At 37.5% G+C, this 18,358-nt stretch overlaps 1 protein-coding gene and 1 long non-coding RNA gene across 2 annotated transcripts in view; one reads left to right on the top strand and one right to left on the bottom strand.

Moving 5' to 3' along the window:
* Window positions 1-691: 691 nt before the first annotated feature.
* On the top strand, window positions 692-6,037 carry LOC146585007 (uncharacterized). Its single transcript, XR_014898076.1, has 3 exons — window positions 692-787; window positions 1,406-1,494; window positions 5,842-6,037. It is a non-coding gene; the product is annotated as an uncharacterized LOC146585007 (long non-coding RNA).
* Window positions 6,038-11,548: 5,511 nt separating this feature from the next.
* The window catches only part of NRG3 (neuregulin 3), a gene marked incomplete at its 5' end in the record, with an annotated part of 396,892 nt that continues 390,082 nt past the window's right edge, over window positions 11,549-18,358 (bottom strand). Inside the window, one exon of the mRNA XM_085323677.1 lies at window positions 11,549-12,972. Within this exon, the coding sequence (XP_085179803.1) occupies window positions 12,465-12,972 (508 nt within the window). The remainder of the gene's footprint in view (window positions 12,973-18,358) is intronic.

Here is an 18,358-nt window from a genome sequence, read left to right as displayed (position 1 = left end):
GGTTTGAGGAAAGCTGCAGATGACTGCCTAAGAAAAGCGGTTTGTAGGATTAGGATACAGACCGTCACAAGAAACTCCTGAAGCCGTATAGTACATGCTGGAGCCTAGCTTCAGAAGGCAGCCTTAATTAATGTGTTTTTAATATCGGCGAATGGAACCGCGCGAGCACGCAGAATTTCWGTGTCCAATGTGACTCGTAACAGGAATTTCATGAGCTTCTCTCGCTACGTCCTTATTTAATTTTAAATTGCGCCCTTGGAAGCCAGCCCGGCTCCTCAGCACCTCACCGCTTCCTTACCGAGCAGCGCGCCTCCGGCGGCGGCAGCGGCGCCCCCCGCCCGGCCGCCGCCACGCACCTGCGCGCCCAAAGCGGGCTACGGCCGCCGAAAACGCGCCCCGGGCCGCCGGCGCGGGGCAGGGGCCGCTCCGGGGACCGCCGCCACCGCGCCGCGGCTCGGCTTGGTAACGGTCGCGGAGCCGCCGTGCGGGTGGGCGCCTGCGGGAGGGGGAGGGGGCGGCGGCGCGCGGGCGGGCGGCCGTTGGCCGCCATTTGAGACAGCGCCTGCGGGGCGGCTTCGGCGGCCGTTGGCCGGCTCCTGGCGGGAGGGGGGTGCCCTGCCCTGCCCTGCCCTGCCCTGCCCTGCCCTGCCCTGCCCTGCCCTGCCGGCCTGGCCCGCTCTTTCCACCGACCACCTTTTAAATAGACGTTGCTTTAAAGTTCTCCTTCTATTCTGTATCCGGCCAGAAATACTGGGGATGGTGCCTCGATCCATCTCGTTGAGCTGAGGTGGGAAGACATTTTGTAAARAATTCGTGCTTTTCCTTTCCTTGGCCTCTGGAAGCCACGTACTGCTGGCTCGCTTTTTCCTCGGTTGATTCACCCTGTGAATGTGTAGTTTTGTCACTTCAGCGTTTTTACATGGCTCGTTTAATGTGCWTAAAACTGAGAGGCTTGCAGGCTAGGCTGGAAAGACTGACTTCAACAGCAGAAAACTTGAGCTTTTCACCTATGCGTTTCTGCGTACGCTGACACGCGTGAGCTTCATGAACGGTACTGCTGCAGGCAGGCCTGGCTGATCCTTCYGCCAGCAACGCTGAAGTGAGCAAAGCTGTCGTCTTCGGACAGATTAGTCTGGTCTCTCTTTGCGGCCTTGTTAACAGATGAAAAATCTGCTTTAAGCAAAGAGGTCACCGATGATAATACAGTGAGAACACCACTTAAGGAAGAAGGACTGAATTCAATTACACACGCAATAAAACTCATTTGTGAAACTGAGTAGAAAAATAACACTGTTCAGCTTTCTTTGCRTATATGCATAAACCAGTCTAAGCAACTGAAGTATAAAAATAAGTCAAAATACAGATTGGTTCTTAAATCGATTATTTTTTTATCCTTTAAAACCAGGGACAGGAACGTACAGCTCCACAAAACAGAGGCCAGACATACGGAAATGTACAACTGTTTCCTGGAATGGTGAGCAACAGTTTGCTAAGGTAAGTTCTTTTTAACCACAGTCAGTTTAAAAGCTGGTTTCCTTTCCAGTCAATATAACTGTGTAGCAGTAGGCGTTGCACAGTCCTTGAAACACAATCTTTGTGATAGGCACTATGATTATTTTTCATCTCCTTTTATTTGTTTTTACTGGTGGAAAAATAATAAACACAGTTGAAAATGAACAATATTATCCCCTTCAGCAATTTGTTTAGTTTATGTATTTAAGTTGATACTTTCTCTGACTATGYAGATGAATTAGGTTGGAGCATTCATTTTTGTGTTCTAAAAAAGTTTGTGTATGTAGCTTTACACATCTATTATTCAGAAGCTCCAAATCCAACTCAAGTGTTTATCAGTGATTTTGTTGACAACAGAAGTGATTTTGCTGATGTTCTAATTGTAGTTACTTCAGGGAATGGTTCAAGACTTTAAGCTGCTAAGAAGATTTCACAAGACTCACCTTATGCATTAAGWATGCTCAGACTTAATATTAGGTGCATTCATGCATATCTACAGATCAGTTTTAAGGTAAACGTCATTTTATGTGATATGGGAACCATCTAGTGATGCATAAAGGAAATTATGAAATCAAGGATAACTCTACATTAAAGGATAATCTGTTAAAATGAAGCCTGATTGACTCCACTTGATTAGTTCTTAGCAAAAGTCTGAAACATTAGATTTGTGGCTATTAAAGACTAGTCTTGGGAACGAGTCGTTTTGTTTCTGCGCATCTTAATGTCTTTGTTGATTAAACAGTGAGGACTGAAAACCTATTTAATTAATAAATCAGGCACATGATCTGCAAAGGGAAGTCTTCCGTTGCAGTTTTTCCAACTACCTGAGCTGGATATTCACAGTGAATAAACAATGTTTCCATTACCTTCATTCAAATTTTAAGTGCTCTTAATATGATCAGTTGCTCAGGATTGCATCGGCAGACAGTAAGAAAAGAGCGCAGAGTGCTGTCAGGTGTTTTGTGATCTAATTGAGGAAGACAGACAAAGCGCCGTAACCCACAATCTACCCACAGAGATGGAAAGTTGCCCGTGAGCAACTCAGAGCCTTCTTAGAGCATCGGTGTTTGCACAGTGATGTGTTCTCATTATTTTCTGAAGCCACCTAGGAGTAGTTTTAAGTTAATGTAAATGCAAACTAAATCTACTTTGTGGAAAAATAATTGAAGTGAAAATGAAAACTTTGCCATTTGATACAGGGTTATGAAGGAGCCGTTTTTTTTTTTAAAAGGACTATGATTTGTATTTTATACTAAGTCACCCTTTTTYCTTCATCCTTGGACTGATTTGCATTCTTAGTTTAGGAGAGCTCTTCTATGGTGAAACACGATGCTTTTCTTTCGCGCTTGGTCAAGCCTGCAAGATGCTAGCTTACCTTGGCCTCACAGTATGGAGTAGTGCCTACAAGATTTAAGGAAAGACTCTTTTGCCATGTATATACATCGGCAGAAAACAATGTGGTAGATTGTGCGACGCTCACACCTCTCCGGCAATAGGGTGGCACTGCTACCTATATAACAGAAATGTCTGTTAGTCAAATGAAACTTAAATGCAAGTTAAGGAGAGTGGTAAAAGCTATTTTTAACTACGTGAAAGCCCAATCTGGGACAAACCACTGACCAGTTTGAAAACAGGATATCAGTTTATATAGCATGTTCTGCAAATATATGTAACTAGGACCATATAGTACAATTTTGGCATTACTTACCTGTCTAATGATTGTAACACTAGTGGAACTAGCTAGAAAGGTTTTTGGTAATTAGCCCTTACTTATGCCCCTGCCTGCTGTGCACACACACACACACAAACAAAACCTGCTCAGAATAATCCTCACCTTGCAAGGTGTCAGTTCTTCTGTGGTCAGAATTTTAAAGAATTAGTCTCATGAGTTCCTTTAGAAGAAGAGCTAGCATAGTTAGCTGAGATAAAAATGTAGACAGACTGAATTTATGCCTTCACTGCTTCTCTACAGAACATACAGAAAAGCTTCCTAGAAAATTGTATTTGAAAGATAATTTTGTTAAGCAAAATTGAAAATATGAAAAATCAACCTGACAGCCTTCTCACACAGACCCATATTTAGATTTGAATGCATATGATTGCTGCAGAGTAAGTATGGAGATTTTTGCATGTAAAAATACATAATTTTGGCCTGTGAGACTCAGCTCTGTTATGTACAGTTGGAACACCTCATACAAAAGTCAAAACTGAAGTTAAATGATCAGAAATAGTTCCTCTACTAAAGGCAGATCTGAAATGACAGCTTTAAAAAAATTTGGATGGTACCTTCACCTATGCAATAATCAAGAGTACTACGCAATGAAGTGTAAAAGAGATTAGTTGGAATTAAACTGCTGTAATGCTGTTCAGAAGTTATCCTTATGAAGAGAGAGATTTCTGCATGGATTGTTCCAAGAACTTACAGTGTTGTGATGTAATCAGTCAGTTCAAACTATGGGCCAGATCCTCAGAAATGGTAGATTAGCCCAGCTTGTGGAACTCTGTAACCTGACAGCAACTGAGACTTAGTCCCATACATTTTCAGTTCAGATTATTTCATTACAGTTTAGCTAGAGAAGTATGCGCGGACACTTGTATTTCCATAAAGTCACTGATGGAGGAGTTGTAGATGTGCTGGGAACTCGGGGAGGTCAGCACCAAACAGGAGCACAGGTTGGACCCTTACACGTGAAAATCTGGGTCTTACTTAAGTCAGTTCAAATACTTAGCCAGCATAAGGTCCCCTGTGAGCCACTTTTTTATCATACTAACGTTGCTTTGAGTGAAGCAACTGCCACTTGGATAACACCAGAGTCTGACCTGGAAGTTTCAGACAGTCCATATTTTCTTTATGAATATTTTAGGTTTATTTACCTTTTCATGTAAAACTAAAACTTGCCATTGATGTGCACAAAAATCTCCAGCATTTTAAGGTCTGTTTGATACACAAAAGAACCAACTTGAACATACTTCTCAGCAATATGAAACAGAAATTTCACCCATACCYTTTTATCGTTATGTATATCTAAATAGTTATAATTTAGGTATGTATCACCTAAGGATTTTTCAATAGTTAAACAGAATTCTGATGTAGTAGATGGTCAAGTAAAGATGGTTTTAAAAAAATGCACAGAAGAAATTTTACTGGGCTTTTTTGAGAATTCTCTGCTTCCAAAATTTGACAATTTAGAAGACTCCAGAATTTTGAAATCAAAAATTTAACTAGTGTTGAAGATGGCAGTTTCTCACCACCATTCAGAATTTCATTCACACAAGAGAGACCTGTCGAGAAATGAAAGTAAGGTAAGTTTCTCAGATGTTGTGTCTTGGCACAACTCAAACTGTGTTCCTCCTCACCTGTGAGATATCCAGAAGCCCTCTACCCACTTCTCAAAACACTTCACAGTGCACCTTTCCGTGGTGGTATGGTAATACTTCTATTAGCTGCTGTTTGCACATCAAAAATACCCAAAATGTGAATTATTCAGCAGATGGCTCTGACCTTGATATTAATTGGTTGATTTTTGAAAAAAGTCATGAAGTATTCAGAGCTCTTTTCTTTTGGGGGCATACTCATTTATGCTCTTCTGGAAAAGATTAGAGATAATCTAAAGCAATTGAATTTCACTTTATTCAGAAAACCAAAGTCAAACCTATACTGCATTTCTGTCCTGCTTTTGTTGAAGTATGCAAAACTTACCTTGGCCTTTTACACAAGTAAACTTTGCATTTTGAAAGAAACATTGTCTTCATGTATTAACATGTAAAGAAAACTCCAAGCCTGAATTTCTTACAACAGGTCTTAAAATTATAATTAACATGAAATAGAAAATGGCCTGAATATTCTTTCATTTCCCTGCTGCATCTAGATAACCTTGATGTACTACTGTTTATTTCAGAAAAAGCATGTAACTATCATTTTCTTTTTGACTTTTTTGAATATATTATTTGTTTTCTTAGTTTTCAAATATTTACAGAACTGAGAGATTTCGTTCATTGTTCTTTCAAAGCAAGATGTACGTTAAAAAGGTAATATTTGCTTTTTAATAACACAACTTTTTTTCATTGTTTCATAGAATTTGGCATTATTTGTATCACATAATTTTATGTAATACATGTTAGGGATCTTAACCTTTGGAGACATTTTAGTATCAGTAAGAGGCAGAAAGCAACTTCTGAAGCCTTAACTCAGGACACTTCAGATGAATTGTTATCTTTGGTACTGTGAAAGAGCCAGAAGCTGTCTTGTTAGCAACACTTTACATTGTTAATCACTGCAGAACAAATACAGAACACTAATCCTGTTACCACACAATCATTCCTTCTTAGGCAACAATATACAAGTGATCAATGCATTAATTTATGAGAAAACATGGGAAGACTTGAAGTAAAATCCTCAGTATTCTGGAGTTAATAGACTTGGAAACTAGCTGGCATGTTGGTCGCCCTCTCATTTAAACAAGCTGCAGTTCTGACTTGCCAGCACACCAGCAGAGAATGCCCTGCAACTTCCTGGATTTATTATTTTAAGGTAAATGTTTATAGTGAGACTATTTCACATAAATGTATATATCAGACAGTGTAACATACAGGAAACTATCAGTTTACAGTTAAGTAACTTTGCAAGTACTATTTCCAGCAGTATGTTTGCTTACTAGAAAATGAAATATGCCTRACTTGTAGCTGTTCTTTATGTTGACCCTTAGCCGCTTTATTATTCGGGTCATACAAATGTTAAATATTTTGTAAAATATGCATATAAGCAGCAAGATTTAATGTATGGGATATCAAAGCCTCGGAATTCTAATCGCATTCACTTGTTGGACAGGAAAACATGAAGGGAACTTCTGACTATGTAGTTTTATGTGTTAGAAAACTAGATATGAAAGAATGGTAGGAAAACACATTACAGCACAGATTACATAAATTCTACTTCTAGGGAAAGGTTTCCTCCATTAGGTCTACTCATAGCAAAGAAATGTAAGCATATAAAGTCTTGAAGAATTTAAGCCTTAAATTTACTCTGTGGACGTTTCCATTGTGCCAAAAGTTAAGCTGAAAATTACATTCTTGATTCTGATGGTAAAGTATAATTGAACATGAGTAAAGATGCTGAATCACTGATGTCAGTAAAATCAGGAGAATATAAGTCAGCAAAGAAGTGGGAAAAAGGAAAAAGAACAAGATAAGGCTATGTTAATGCTCAATCACTGTTGTGATGTGGTACAGACTGTAGTGAGTGTTAAGGAAAACAAATACAACTTGCATGTAGGTCTCCTCCTGAGGAGTTAGAGACTATATTACTAAAGGCTATATTACAAATACAGAATTTCCATGCCACTTGCATACATTGTCCTATATGTTATTTAGTTTCTGTAGCTATCAGTAAAAACATATTAATTACAGCTGTAAAATACAGTAGTTCCCTTACAGCAAAAAAATTTGTTGGTTTTATGTTGTTTTATTTTACTATTTATTTATCTGGAAAAAGAAGAGTTTTCACAAGAATAACTGTGGGGAATTAGGAAATCATTCCTTGTATTAAGGACTCTCAAGCAAAGAGGATACTCTTAAATCTTGTCAAAAAAATAAGTGTCAGAGTGGAGTCCGTCAGTGTWGTGTTACCATTCTGTCCCTACTGTGGACATTAGAAATGGTGCTGTAATAAATAATGAAGAATCAAAACATAATTACCTCTGTTTTAATTCACAATAGAAGTATCAAGAATTTGTTAATTTCTGCCCCTTTTCATTTTCTTAAATACTACTAACTTGGTCAGTAATAAATACAGGTGGTTTCAAGTTTTTGGTAATTTTGACACATATATAACTATATTCTTTTTACTTCTAAGATGAAAGCAATTTTACACTCTGCAGCATACACTATGGATGATTGTTTTCTCATCCACTGTGGATTTCCACAATTCTAGCCTACAATAATTGCTTCCCACTTCCATTAATACAGTTTGTGACTATATTTCTTACAAGAAATACAGCATTCTCTATGGCCCAAACCAATAATTGTTATCAGAATGAACAACATCATATTAAAAAGTAGTTAACTGTTGTTACAGTTGCTTCATTTACATCTTCGGATGAATGTTGCTATTTAAAATACAAAAAATCCTGTTTAATTTGGTGATTTTTGAAGTGTCAAGTCCAAAACCTGAAGACTGAGGGTGCCAGTTGTTTTCATGTGGGTAGTCATCAAAATAAAGTTAGGATCATTTTATAGTCTCAGCAAGACTATAGGATGAAGAACTACCTTTAACATTCTATGAACTTGACYTTTTTAAAATTTTGATGTAAGAGTCAGGCATCCAGACCAAGTAAGGGAACAGAAATAGCCTTTAAGACTCTGTGGCAGACAGTATGTAATGTGATCATTGACCTGTCAGGTTGCTGAAATAAATTTTTAAAGAAAGTCAAGTTCAAAAATATATACCAAACATTTGCTTGTTTTTTCAGACTGCCTAAAGATGAAGTGTCTGAAGTTACTTTCTTCTATATTCTAAAATTAAACATTTTATATTCATGCCAAGGTAATAAAACTGAAAGTAACAGAGGAAAGGTCAGTTTATATAGGCTCATCGTCTGCCCAAGGGAAAAAAACTGTTTACAGGGAAATTGTTTTACTGAAAGGCAATTCACATATATGCTGATTTTTAAAGCACCTTTATTTCAGGTCTGCTCTGAAAAGCTTAAATTTACTGCAGCTAGAACTCTGAAAGAGTCCTTTTTTGTATTAATTTTCGTAATTTCTTTTAAAARTTCAAGCAATGTCCGGAATGATTGAAGGAAGCTGTAGATGAATTGGAAAGAGGAATTATCTTTCTTTCTACTTCTATTAGAAGTAGACCTGAATTATCTGATAGAACATTCTGATTCAGGAGTGTATCTAGTACTTGCTTGATCATAAGCATATGCCATAGTCTCATTGGCTTCAAACTTTAAACCAGATGCTCCATAGGATTTTGATGAATAACGTCAGAATTAGCCACATGTTTGTGATAAATTCATCACTTTCAGATCCGAGTCAGTAATATTCAGCCCTTGAAAGAGGACAGACCTGACAAACCTTGAACCACATTCTACTGAGGATGTTAGCACATGCATATGAATATGATTTTCATAAACAAAACAAAGATAGATCTATAAATCAGTATTGAAAACCTTACATCATGCAGTAGACTAACAGCCTTTCTGATGCTATAGTGGACATTGTGTAAAAGAGAYTGGGGACATGATCATCTATTAAATTATTATTACTGCATTGACTGCATCAACTGAGAGCTTGGCTAGGTGGCTAAATACCAAAACCATTCTGAAGAGCATGTTCCTCATGAACATTTTTATTGATCTAAATGTGTTGTTTCAAGAATTAGAACATTTTAGCTTTAGCTCATGGTTGCACAGAGTTTTTCAGTGGTTAATATTGTTAAATGTGCCCATACTTACCCATGTTTCCTACTTCAAATGCTGGGATCTTTCTATTAACCCATACTTTAAGAGCATTTTGGKTTTTTTTGAAGACATTCTTATTTAGAACCAGAAAAAAAAAAATAAAAAAGGAGGATTCACATCATATCTATTTCATAACTCTGTTCCACAGTATTATGCTGAAGAGATTTAGGCTTTTTCTGATCAGTAGGTCTATTTAATTAGCTATTCTCCCAGTTTGAGTGTAACACTGTGCGAATTTTCACACCAGACTACACTCAAACTCCATAGGTTGGATGTAATTTTTAATTAGGTGACAGGTAAATTACTGACTTTAGAGTTTCTTTTAGGGGGATTACAGGTGGTTTTCAAAGCTAGGCAGAGATGTAAGTTTAAGAATGAACTGAATTCTGCACTGACTTGCATTCCTTCTGGTCCACTGATTTTAATGGGACCATGTGGTTCATAAGTAAAGCAAAATTTGGCCTACAATTTCAGCTGTTTAAAGTACAACCTCATGAAATCYTTCGTGCCTTTGACGTAATTAAATTGTCAGACGTCAAAGAAAATGTTGTTCCATTCACTGTAAAATAGGAGATTCCACAGGGTGAAAGTAGTTGCATTAGAGAAACAGACAAATCACATCAAGGCTACCTATTTTGATGTTTCAAAACCTTTTTCTTTTCCTCTGTAAACAATGACATTTTSAACAGGCTCAGAAGTGATACTCTTAACAAATAATACACTAGTCTGTCATGTGGTTAATATTAACATCTCTCTATTCAAACATGCCGAAAACTGAATAGAACAGTTAACATATAACAGTCACACATCCTTTGCTGAATACAAGATCGCATCTAACATAAACTGAAGATTCCTCACCATTTCAGATCTTCATCTGTGATTCAATCAAACACACACTTAATTGTCTTAAATACAYTGCTTTTTGACTGTTTCTGGGTCTTTTGGGGGTGCCAAGTGAACACATTCTCTCAAAAAAGGCATTGCTTATGATATAGTTTGTTCTTCAACATAAATCTTGCTGTGTGTTTCCAATACATTTCTAAAGGTGAATTTGCTGTTTGGTAGGATTTGGGGGCAAGTGGGCCTTGCATCTGGATTGGAAATCTTTCCATTTGAAACATCTGTTTAGGCCAGTATCTTGCACATTACTGCAGTGAAACCGTCTTTTGATACCATTAATTTATTGTGAACACACTTCACAAATTACAGAATCAAGAGTTTTATATAATAGCAGCTATTARTAGCATCACAGGTATGTCCATGGGGCTTAGCAGGGGCAGCTGTGAGCTCACTTTGCTCATGTCCTGAGCTGGCAGGATGTAAACAGCATYGATACAAAGTCAGGCAATTGCACAAATGTGAAGCTGAGCTCCACCTGATACATCTTGCTTTTCACAGGGTTTATTTGCTATGGGCTTGGCAGCACACCAGCCAGTCAGCGCAGCCCACAGACAGTAAGGCTGTGCCCAGCTACAATACACTGTAGAYGCGTGTCATGAGAGCACTCGTTGCAGTGATCCCACTGTAAAATCTAGGCTAAGGGCACAGAGCTTTGAAGAAGGGAGTCAGAACAAGGCATGTTCCATCCTGGGGCATAATGCACAGTTTGCCCTCAAATATATTTTTATTGAAAACACACAGCAAAGATTACAGTCATAGAAAGTTCTGTAAACAAGACAATTTCATCAACTTTGTCTTCAAACAAACAAACAAAAAAACCCCAAATAAGACTTGATCAATAAGACTTCTGAAGGGATTTTTTTTTAATGCCTTAACTGGGGACAAAATAAATGACATACACTTTCAGTATTTTTTTTTTTTCAAATTTACTTGACAGAGGTTAAAATATTGCTTTATTCTGACTCAACATACAACAGCACTGTGTGATCAATTGTGCTATTTTGAGAAGTCTTGAGACATGTGAACTGGAAAGTTTGGGGCACATCTAATCAATTTAATAACTGCTGCAAAGGATTTTTTTATACAATCTGTATATAGTGTAAATTTCTTCTTTAATCAATCTTTTGACATTAATTAGGGAAGGCTATTTGGTAATTATTTAATACAGTTAATTTTCTTTTTTCCCCACAAGTAATTTAAGCAGATACTTTAGTAATAATAAAAACAGGAATGTGTGTGTCATGGAACCCAATTCATTGCATTATTGACATATGTTACAATTGTATGGGGACAAGGAGGGTCTCAAAAGAAAGAAAATGAAAAAAAACGTTTATAATGTGCTTGGGATACTGCAGCCAGGAAATGACATTTCTCTCTATGGCCTTGATCCCCTGCAGGGATTGATTTGGTGGAAACCATCTGCTCTCGCTTAGCCCATTAGAGTCAGATACGTGCAGGTTTGTGGTTTTGTGCCCATACTGAACCATCTGTAGGGCTGAAGCTTTAAAGTTCACAAGCCTAAGCCATGATTAATTAAAGTGACTAGAGAACTGAAAGTGAGAACAAATTAGGACAGCATGAACACACTTCTGCTGGATTTTGATCATATTGGATCTCCCTGACTCATCTCTGAACAACCTATAATAAAAAATAAGTTAAAAAAAAATACACACACACTCAAGCGCTCCTCGGAGCTTACAAATGCCTTCAGAGTATAACAGTTCAGAAACATGGAGGGTTTTGTAACAAACAATGGAGTTTACATTCCCACTGTTAAAAATAAAACCAAACTTGCCACGGTACACACTTTAGCACTTCCACTTTCTCCTGTTCCTTCTCTTTCTCCATCAATCCTGCTCTGACAAGCAGAATTCAGAGCAGGGCAGAGCAACTGTGTCTCCTGACCCCTGCCTCAGGGCAGACCCCAGTCYCACAGGACACTCTCCCAACCCAAAGGTCCTCCTACAAGTTTCCACTGACTTTCTTGGGCTTACTCACATATTAAAGTAAGGTAGATAGTTAAGCATTTGGCTCAATTAGGGATTTATTGTCATTCTACAGTTGGTGCCAAACCACAGAAGTTGGGCAAGGAGTTGGTCTTTGTGGGTCTGTTTTCACGCCGTGAACCTGGAGCCAAGAGAAGAGGTGAACAGGCTCATGCCAGGCTGAAGGGCCTGGCTAACCAGGGTGCGAGTCCCTGGTCAGCAGCTGACGGCAGCACTACCCTGAAACCAGCCATGAATCTAAGAATGGTCTTGGCCTTTACTGAAAAGAATATGCATAGCCTAAGCCTTCTAACAGCCAAACAGGACAGTTTTAAAATGCTCTGTAACTGAAACTGTATTTATAATCCTGCCTAGAAAGCACTTGATGTAAGCTTCATCTCTCCTGGAACTTTTCTTTCCCTTAAAAAAATATTTTGTTAAAAAACACTATGATATGAGGGCGATTGACTATTTGGTTTCTTCTAAGTAGATGCTCTTAAATTAATGCATATAAATAATTTGTATTTAATTTCCTCCTTTCCTGTTTAGCAAAGCATCAAATGCACCAATCTGTTATTTTCCCTCCCACAACCCCTACACAAAGTCACTTGGTCAATACTGAGTCTCTTTGTGTTTCACTTTTTAAGACAAATTGTGCCTCTCGTTCTGATTTGGCCACGGGGCTCATGGGCAGAAATGCTGTGTTTTCACTTGCACTGTTCTCTGGTTCTAGGCTTGCTAGTTCGTAGTCCTCTGATCTCCTTGCATCAGTCAGAATTCGAATCTGCTCCTGGACAGTTTCTAGCAATATTTTCACTTCATGTTGTTCTGCTATAAGACAATTACTGACTGGGGAACTCACATTGACAAGTTCAGCAGAATAGGAGTTTTTGCACCATTTGATGCCTGTTACTTCAGGAACATTTTGCATTTGCATGCAGGCTTCATCCAAGCCCACAGATGGGATGATGGGAACTGAGTTGGCCCTTGAAGATGAATATCCAACCAAGTCCTTCTGATCCACRTTATTAAAATAAGGGGTTGTCTCTCTTGAAGGCAGTTGCATATTTATTGAAGTATTCTGAGGAGTTTTTAAACCACTGGATGAATACCTGAAAAGAATAATAAGAGAGTGTTGTATATCAAGTAAGTCAGATGCAGCCAGCAGTAAAAATGTATGAGATTCAGCAAACATCATTTTTTTGCACACTAGGAGCACTTAGTAATAGTGTGGCCCTGGGGAACACACTAGACTCTGGAGACCTGTTTTTTTATTCCCAGATCCGCCTATGGCAAACCACTGCTTTTCTATCTCATTTTCCCCACCAGTATGTCAGAATAATGATAATTCCTTTTGAAAAGCTTTTGAGAGTTACACTATCTGCAAYTACTTTATTATAATGACTAATTTTTTCAAGTTAAATTTAAAACGTCATTCCTATGTTCCTAATTGTGGAAATGGATTGATGTTTTCTTTAATAGCAGAACTCTTAGGGTCAAATGGCTAATTAGTAAAATACTTTAAAAAGTGCAGAAAAATGAACTTCAAACAAAATATGGTTGTGTAGTTTTTATTTACATGGAAATGACTGTACTCTCTTCCAAAAGGGTAGAGCTTCTAAAGACATTGTACCTCAGAAAATCACACCATTTTTTCCGTCACCTATACTCCTGATGTTGGCCTGATTTGGTTTTTTAGATCTCATTTTGAAATAGAGTTAATGTGTTGGGCTCTGGAAAGTGTCTGTGTTTTCCTGATACTGTTCTCCTTTATTTYAAGGCAAATCCTTTATCTTCCACTAACACATATCACAGTCAGATTTTATTTACTGTGAAGTTGCTYTTATGAAATTTCATCAGTATTTCCATTTTTTTTCAAAGCCAAGTTAATTATTCTTACGAAGAAATGTTTTTACTTACAGGAAATATTTATAAAAACAGATAGAAAGTACAGAAGTATATAATAAAGGAAACTTAGTGACAAAAAAGCAGGTTTCCCCTTTGAGAAGAAGTATTACTAGAAATCTGGTGCTCTGAGAGTTAGTACTTTTACTAGTTATGACAGTTAGGACTATAAACACCATCTCAGTACTGTAACGTATTTTATTTCACATTAACTTTGTGATCACATTGCTTGCTTAACTTAGCAAGGCAATGGTGAAGTCTCATATGCTTTACTCATGGACAGGGAAAACAACATCTAGATAGATCTGGTACAGAAATAGATGTCTGAGTTGGATTTTAAGGTTATTTTTTCTGCAAGGCACTTAAACTCACTATACTTTATTAGGAATATTCTTGTATTTTTACATGCTTCACAGAAAGCTAATGAAAAGTGAAGTGCATAAAACTGTTACAGTCCAATATTAGAGTGCAGTATTGATGAAGCAGCAAGGCCTCCTTCAGCCCTATCCTCCTGGTGAGCTGACACACAGGGGAGAGAGGACGAGATGTTTTTCAGCAGCATCCTACTGCCTGTAATTAACTTGTCTATGGTGGCACTGTGTTTGTGCAACTGCTTGACACATTAACCTGTGCATGTGGACACACGCAGTTCTGTGCAGCCTCCACGCTAATGCTCCATAGGCATCCACAAAAGAGTACAAAACAGAGCAGGGAGCTCTGAGATATGGAGGCGGCTTTGCAATCTTATTGGTTATCTGAGGGTAAAAGATACAGCTTTGGGAAACGGAACTCAGAGGAATAATACATTGGGATACGATGGAACTTCTAATACGTGTTACGCAGTTGCAGATACACTTACAGGATGCTTGGACACCCTTGTAGCCCATTTATAGCAGGCCTTTTAAGATCAGTTTTTGAAGGATTGGTATGAAATACTGATCAGGGAAACTATTCCACAGGGAAGACAATTTAAAAAATAAATGAAAACACAGCAGTGCAGATTCTTCTGGGCTGTGCCCCATCATGCTTCCTCTGCATTTTATTATTATGTAATTGTTCAAACAACTATGGTTGGAGGGATCTCATAAAATATATTACTCCCTTTTTTGGTAATTCAGGCCCTAAATATATTTTCTGGGCTGTACCCTGAAAACAAAAGGGTATGAATTCTATGAATTTCACATGCCATGGATGATATACTAGAAAAATCAAGAAAAGACTGAATTATCTAAATGGGTTTCATAAGAAAACAGTAACTTTTGCCAATTCTGTAACAGGGATTCAGTTAGTTTTGCTATTTTGAAAACTAGTTGGTAGCAACCATAGCATGTTAACACAATATTTGGCATATTTCCATAAATTATTTCAAAGTTCAGATCAATACACCAATTTTATGCCAGAGCTGCTTTTATTCTGTCCTGTGCTCACAGAGCTTTTAAAGGAAGACTAAGGTTGGATTGATGCACTTACACTRTGTGTAAGAGAAAATGTATTAAGTGAGTAGGGATGTTACATCTAGCTTGTGAGCGACCCAGCTTTTGGTTAATTACAAACTGATCCATGCTTCTCCTTATGACGCCAGACAGTTTCTGCTTTCAATAGAACCAGGCTTAGATCTGCAACTCCAGTGTCATGATTACTTTCTCCTATAATTAAACTAACATTCCCAGAACTGTATTTTTTCTTGAAGAAGGATAGCTGTATTTTCTATCTGAAAAGCTGCTTTCTATCTGAACAAATTCATTCATGAATGTGTTTCAAAGTGCAGTTCTCTCTCTAYCTTCTTGCTAAAGTCAAGCCAAAAAGAAACTCAAACATCTACAAATATGCAGTGKTGATTATCTGTTTCATCCATACAATGTTCAGGATTCTAAATTAAAGAATGAAACTGAACAAAGCATACTAATTATACTGCCTTCCTAAAACAGGTATTAAAGAGACACAGAAGGAGGTGAGTGGAACTTAAAATACAAASTGGGTTGTATTTAGCATAGTACAAATAGTTTTGCTATGAACCCTAGTGCTCATAGGTGTTCAGTGTATGAGCCTGACTGCAAAGTCTGCTGAGATGAACAAGTWATACCACTGGCATTAATAGGCTTTAGTTCAGTCTTATAAGCACGAATACCTGTATATACACATATGACACAGGTCTTAMATACATAAACACATATCTCTCTATATACACATTCACACTAACAGTTAGTATCATGTAATGCGGACAGCTGTTGAAAACACGCAATGAAAATGCTGTCCACTTAACTGAATGTAAGCTCTCGGCACCCTCAGAGACTCTAATCAGACTCTGAGAATGTGAGTGGCATGAAGATGGTTTGTTTTCTTTAAGCAGGTTGTTCTCCTAGTTTGAGTAGTGTACTGATTAATCAACTGATCTTAATTGTATTTGATTCAACCAGATCCTGCTGCAAATAAGAGACGTAGTTTTTCTTGAAAGCAGCGAAAGCTTTYGTCTCAAGATGGGATGGGAAGATGGAACACATTTTTGTAACTGGAGAGAAACTAATATGGTAAACTAGCCTTTTTTATTAAATGTAAACATAAAAAATCTGACTCAACTTCAGATGGATTAACTTTAACAGGCTGAAGGAATTAAGGAGATAAACCACTTAATCCTTTCTTTCCCAAACCACTTAGTCCTTTCTTTCCCTTTTCTCCTCCATCTTTCTCCTACAGAAACACACAAATCTCTCTCTTCTGCAGGACATAAAAAACTTTTCAGTTGGACTGGAAATCTGATGATAATACCAACACTATGAAACTCTTGCACTTATTTAAATAGTAAAAAACAGGTTTGGGGAAAACCTCTTCCTGGTTATAAGTATAGAGTTCCACATTAAGTAGAATTAAAGAACTATTTATATTTTTGTTCAGAGATAAAGATGTCTACTTGTTTTTTGGTTAAATTACCTCATTACTGCAACACAAAATAACTTGCAAAGAGTGTTACATTCTTTAAGGACTTCATTTTCATAAAATTCATCATCAGTGAAACATCATAATAGAATAAAAGAATTGCTTTTATTTTCATGCCTAACACTGACATTCTTGTAATTCCCTTTTATGGGTACTGTTTTAAGAAATTGGCATCATATTTGCGATATATATGTACTGCTGTGATTTCATGTCGTAACAGTACCTTTTGATGCATTTGGAGAACTATTTCTGAGAAAAGATCCTATTGTGAGAATCTACAGAGACATACAAAATGCAACTAAAGTGCTTTAGTGGATTGAGGTCAGAAAGGTTTCTACTGTGGTCAAAAGTTCAACATTTTGCAGAAGTGCAAACTTAAAATATAGGTCAACATGAGATGTATGTGTAATACCARAAACTTATTTACTAGAGAAGAGTAAATACAACTGCCCAAACCCCAGCTTTACTATATTTTCTCACTTCTCAAAACCTAGAAGGAGCTGCAGCACTCTTCAAAAGCCTACTTCACAAAACTGACATTTAACGAGAAAAACTGTGTTAGCCTGCTTGTTACAATAAAGTTTGCATTCTGATTCATAACATTCTTAAGGAGTTAAACCTACATTATCATACAAACAAAAAGCAAAATATTTATTGGAAGAAATAATAGACTGTTTTTTCCTACAAATAAATAAATAATAAGGAGGAAAGAAGGAACATAGAACTTTATAAAAAGAAAATCACCAGAAATCCAAACCATTTGCTGCTTTGCTTTTACTCTTCCCAAGTAAGCACTATGCTTGAGCTGCCCTTCCTGATTAGTGTGACCAACTTTCTTAGGCAGATTCAGCTAGTAAGATCCAGTGAGTCAGCTCACCCTCTCACAGAATACCATGGGCTGCAAAATCCTACTGCAGGTTGGAAAGTATGGGCAGGGAGGGGTTTGTGTCCGTGCAAGGACACACCTATGCAAAGACGCTTTTTCTCTGTCAACACTTGTGGCTGAGTGAATAGTGATAATGGCTCCTTTCCTCCCTAAAAAAAATTACACACATAGGTGACCCCAATCCTACACTTCATAAAGCCAATTCCAATAGTTCTTTACAGTACAGCTGTCTTCTCACTGTATAATTTAATTTACTTCACCACACTTAATCGTGACTTGCACATGTTTAAGTGAAACCTGTGTTACTGTATTCCATCCCAGCTATATCTAGTTTTACACAGAATATATATAGATTCTGGAAAGTCTTTGGAAATCTATGGGGATATGTAAATATTATTCAGAATAGCTCAGCAATTGCAAAAGACTTTGAAGATACCTCTATGTGCTCAGAAGAATTGAAATTCAGATCTTAGGTTTAGCTAGAACTTGCATCCAATATTCTACTAAGCTCAATTAAAAAGGGAAAATACCTGATTCTTTTTGTGCTTTCAAAGACAAACCAAGTGGTCAGTCTTCAATTCACAGCAAACACACCTGACAATCTACATAGGTTTATTTTAAAAACATAAAAGTTGATCTTCTGAATAATTTTCATTAACAGTGCTGATGGAAGAAACAATGCTATGCAGAAGTCACAAGAACTGCAGATAACATTGCTAAAGAAAGCATCGTTTATAAAATGTAATGTGGCCAGTCACTTCAAGTTTGTTTTG

Source organism: Rhea americana, unplaced genomic scaffold (genome assembly GCF_003343005.1).
Source record: "Rhea americana isolate MKP2758 unplaced genomic scaffold, rheAme1 scaffold_86, whole genome shotgun sequence".
Lineage (NCBI taxonomy): Eukaryota > Metazoa > Chordata > Aves > Rheiformes > Rheidae > Rhea > Rhea americana.
The sequence above is the reverse complement of the archived record's forward strand: the minus strand, read 5'-3'. Positions and strand labels throughout refer to the sequence as shown.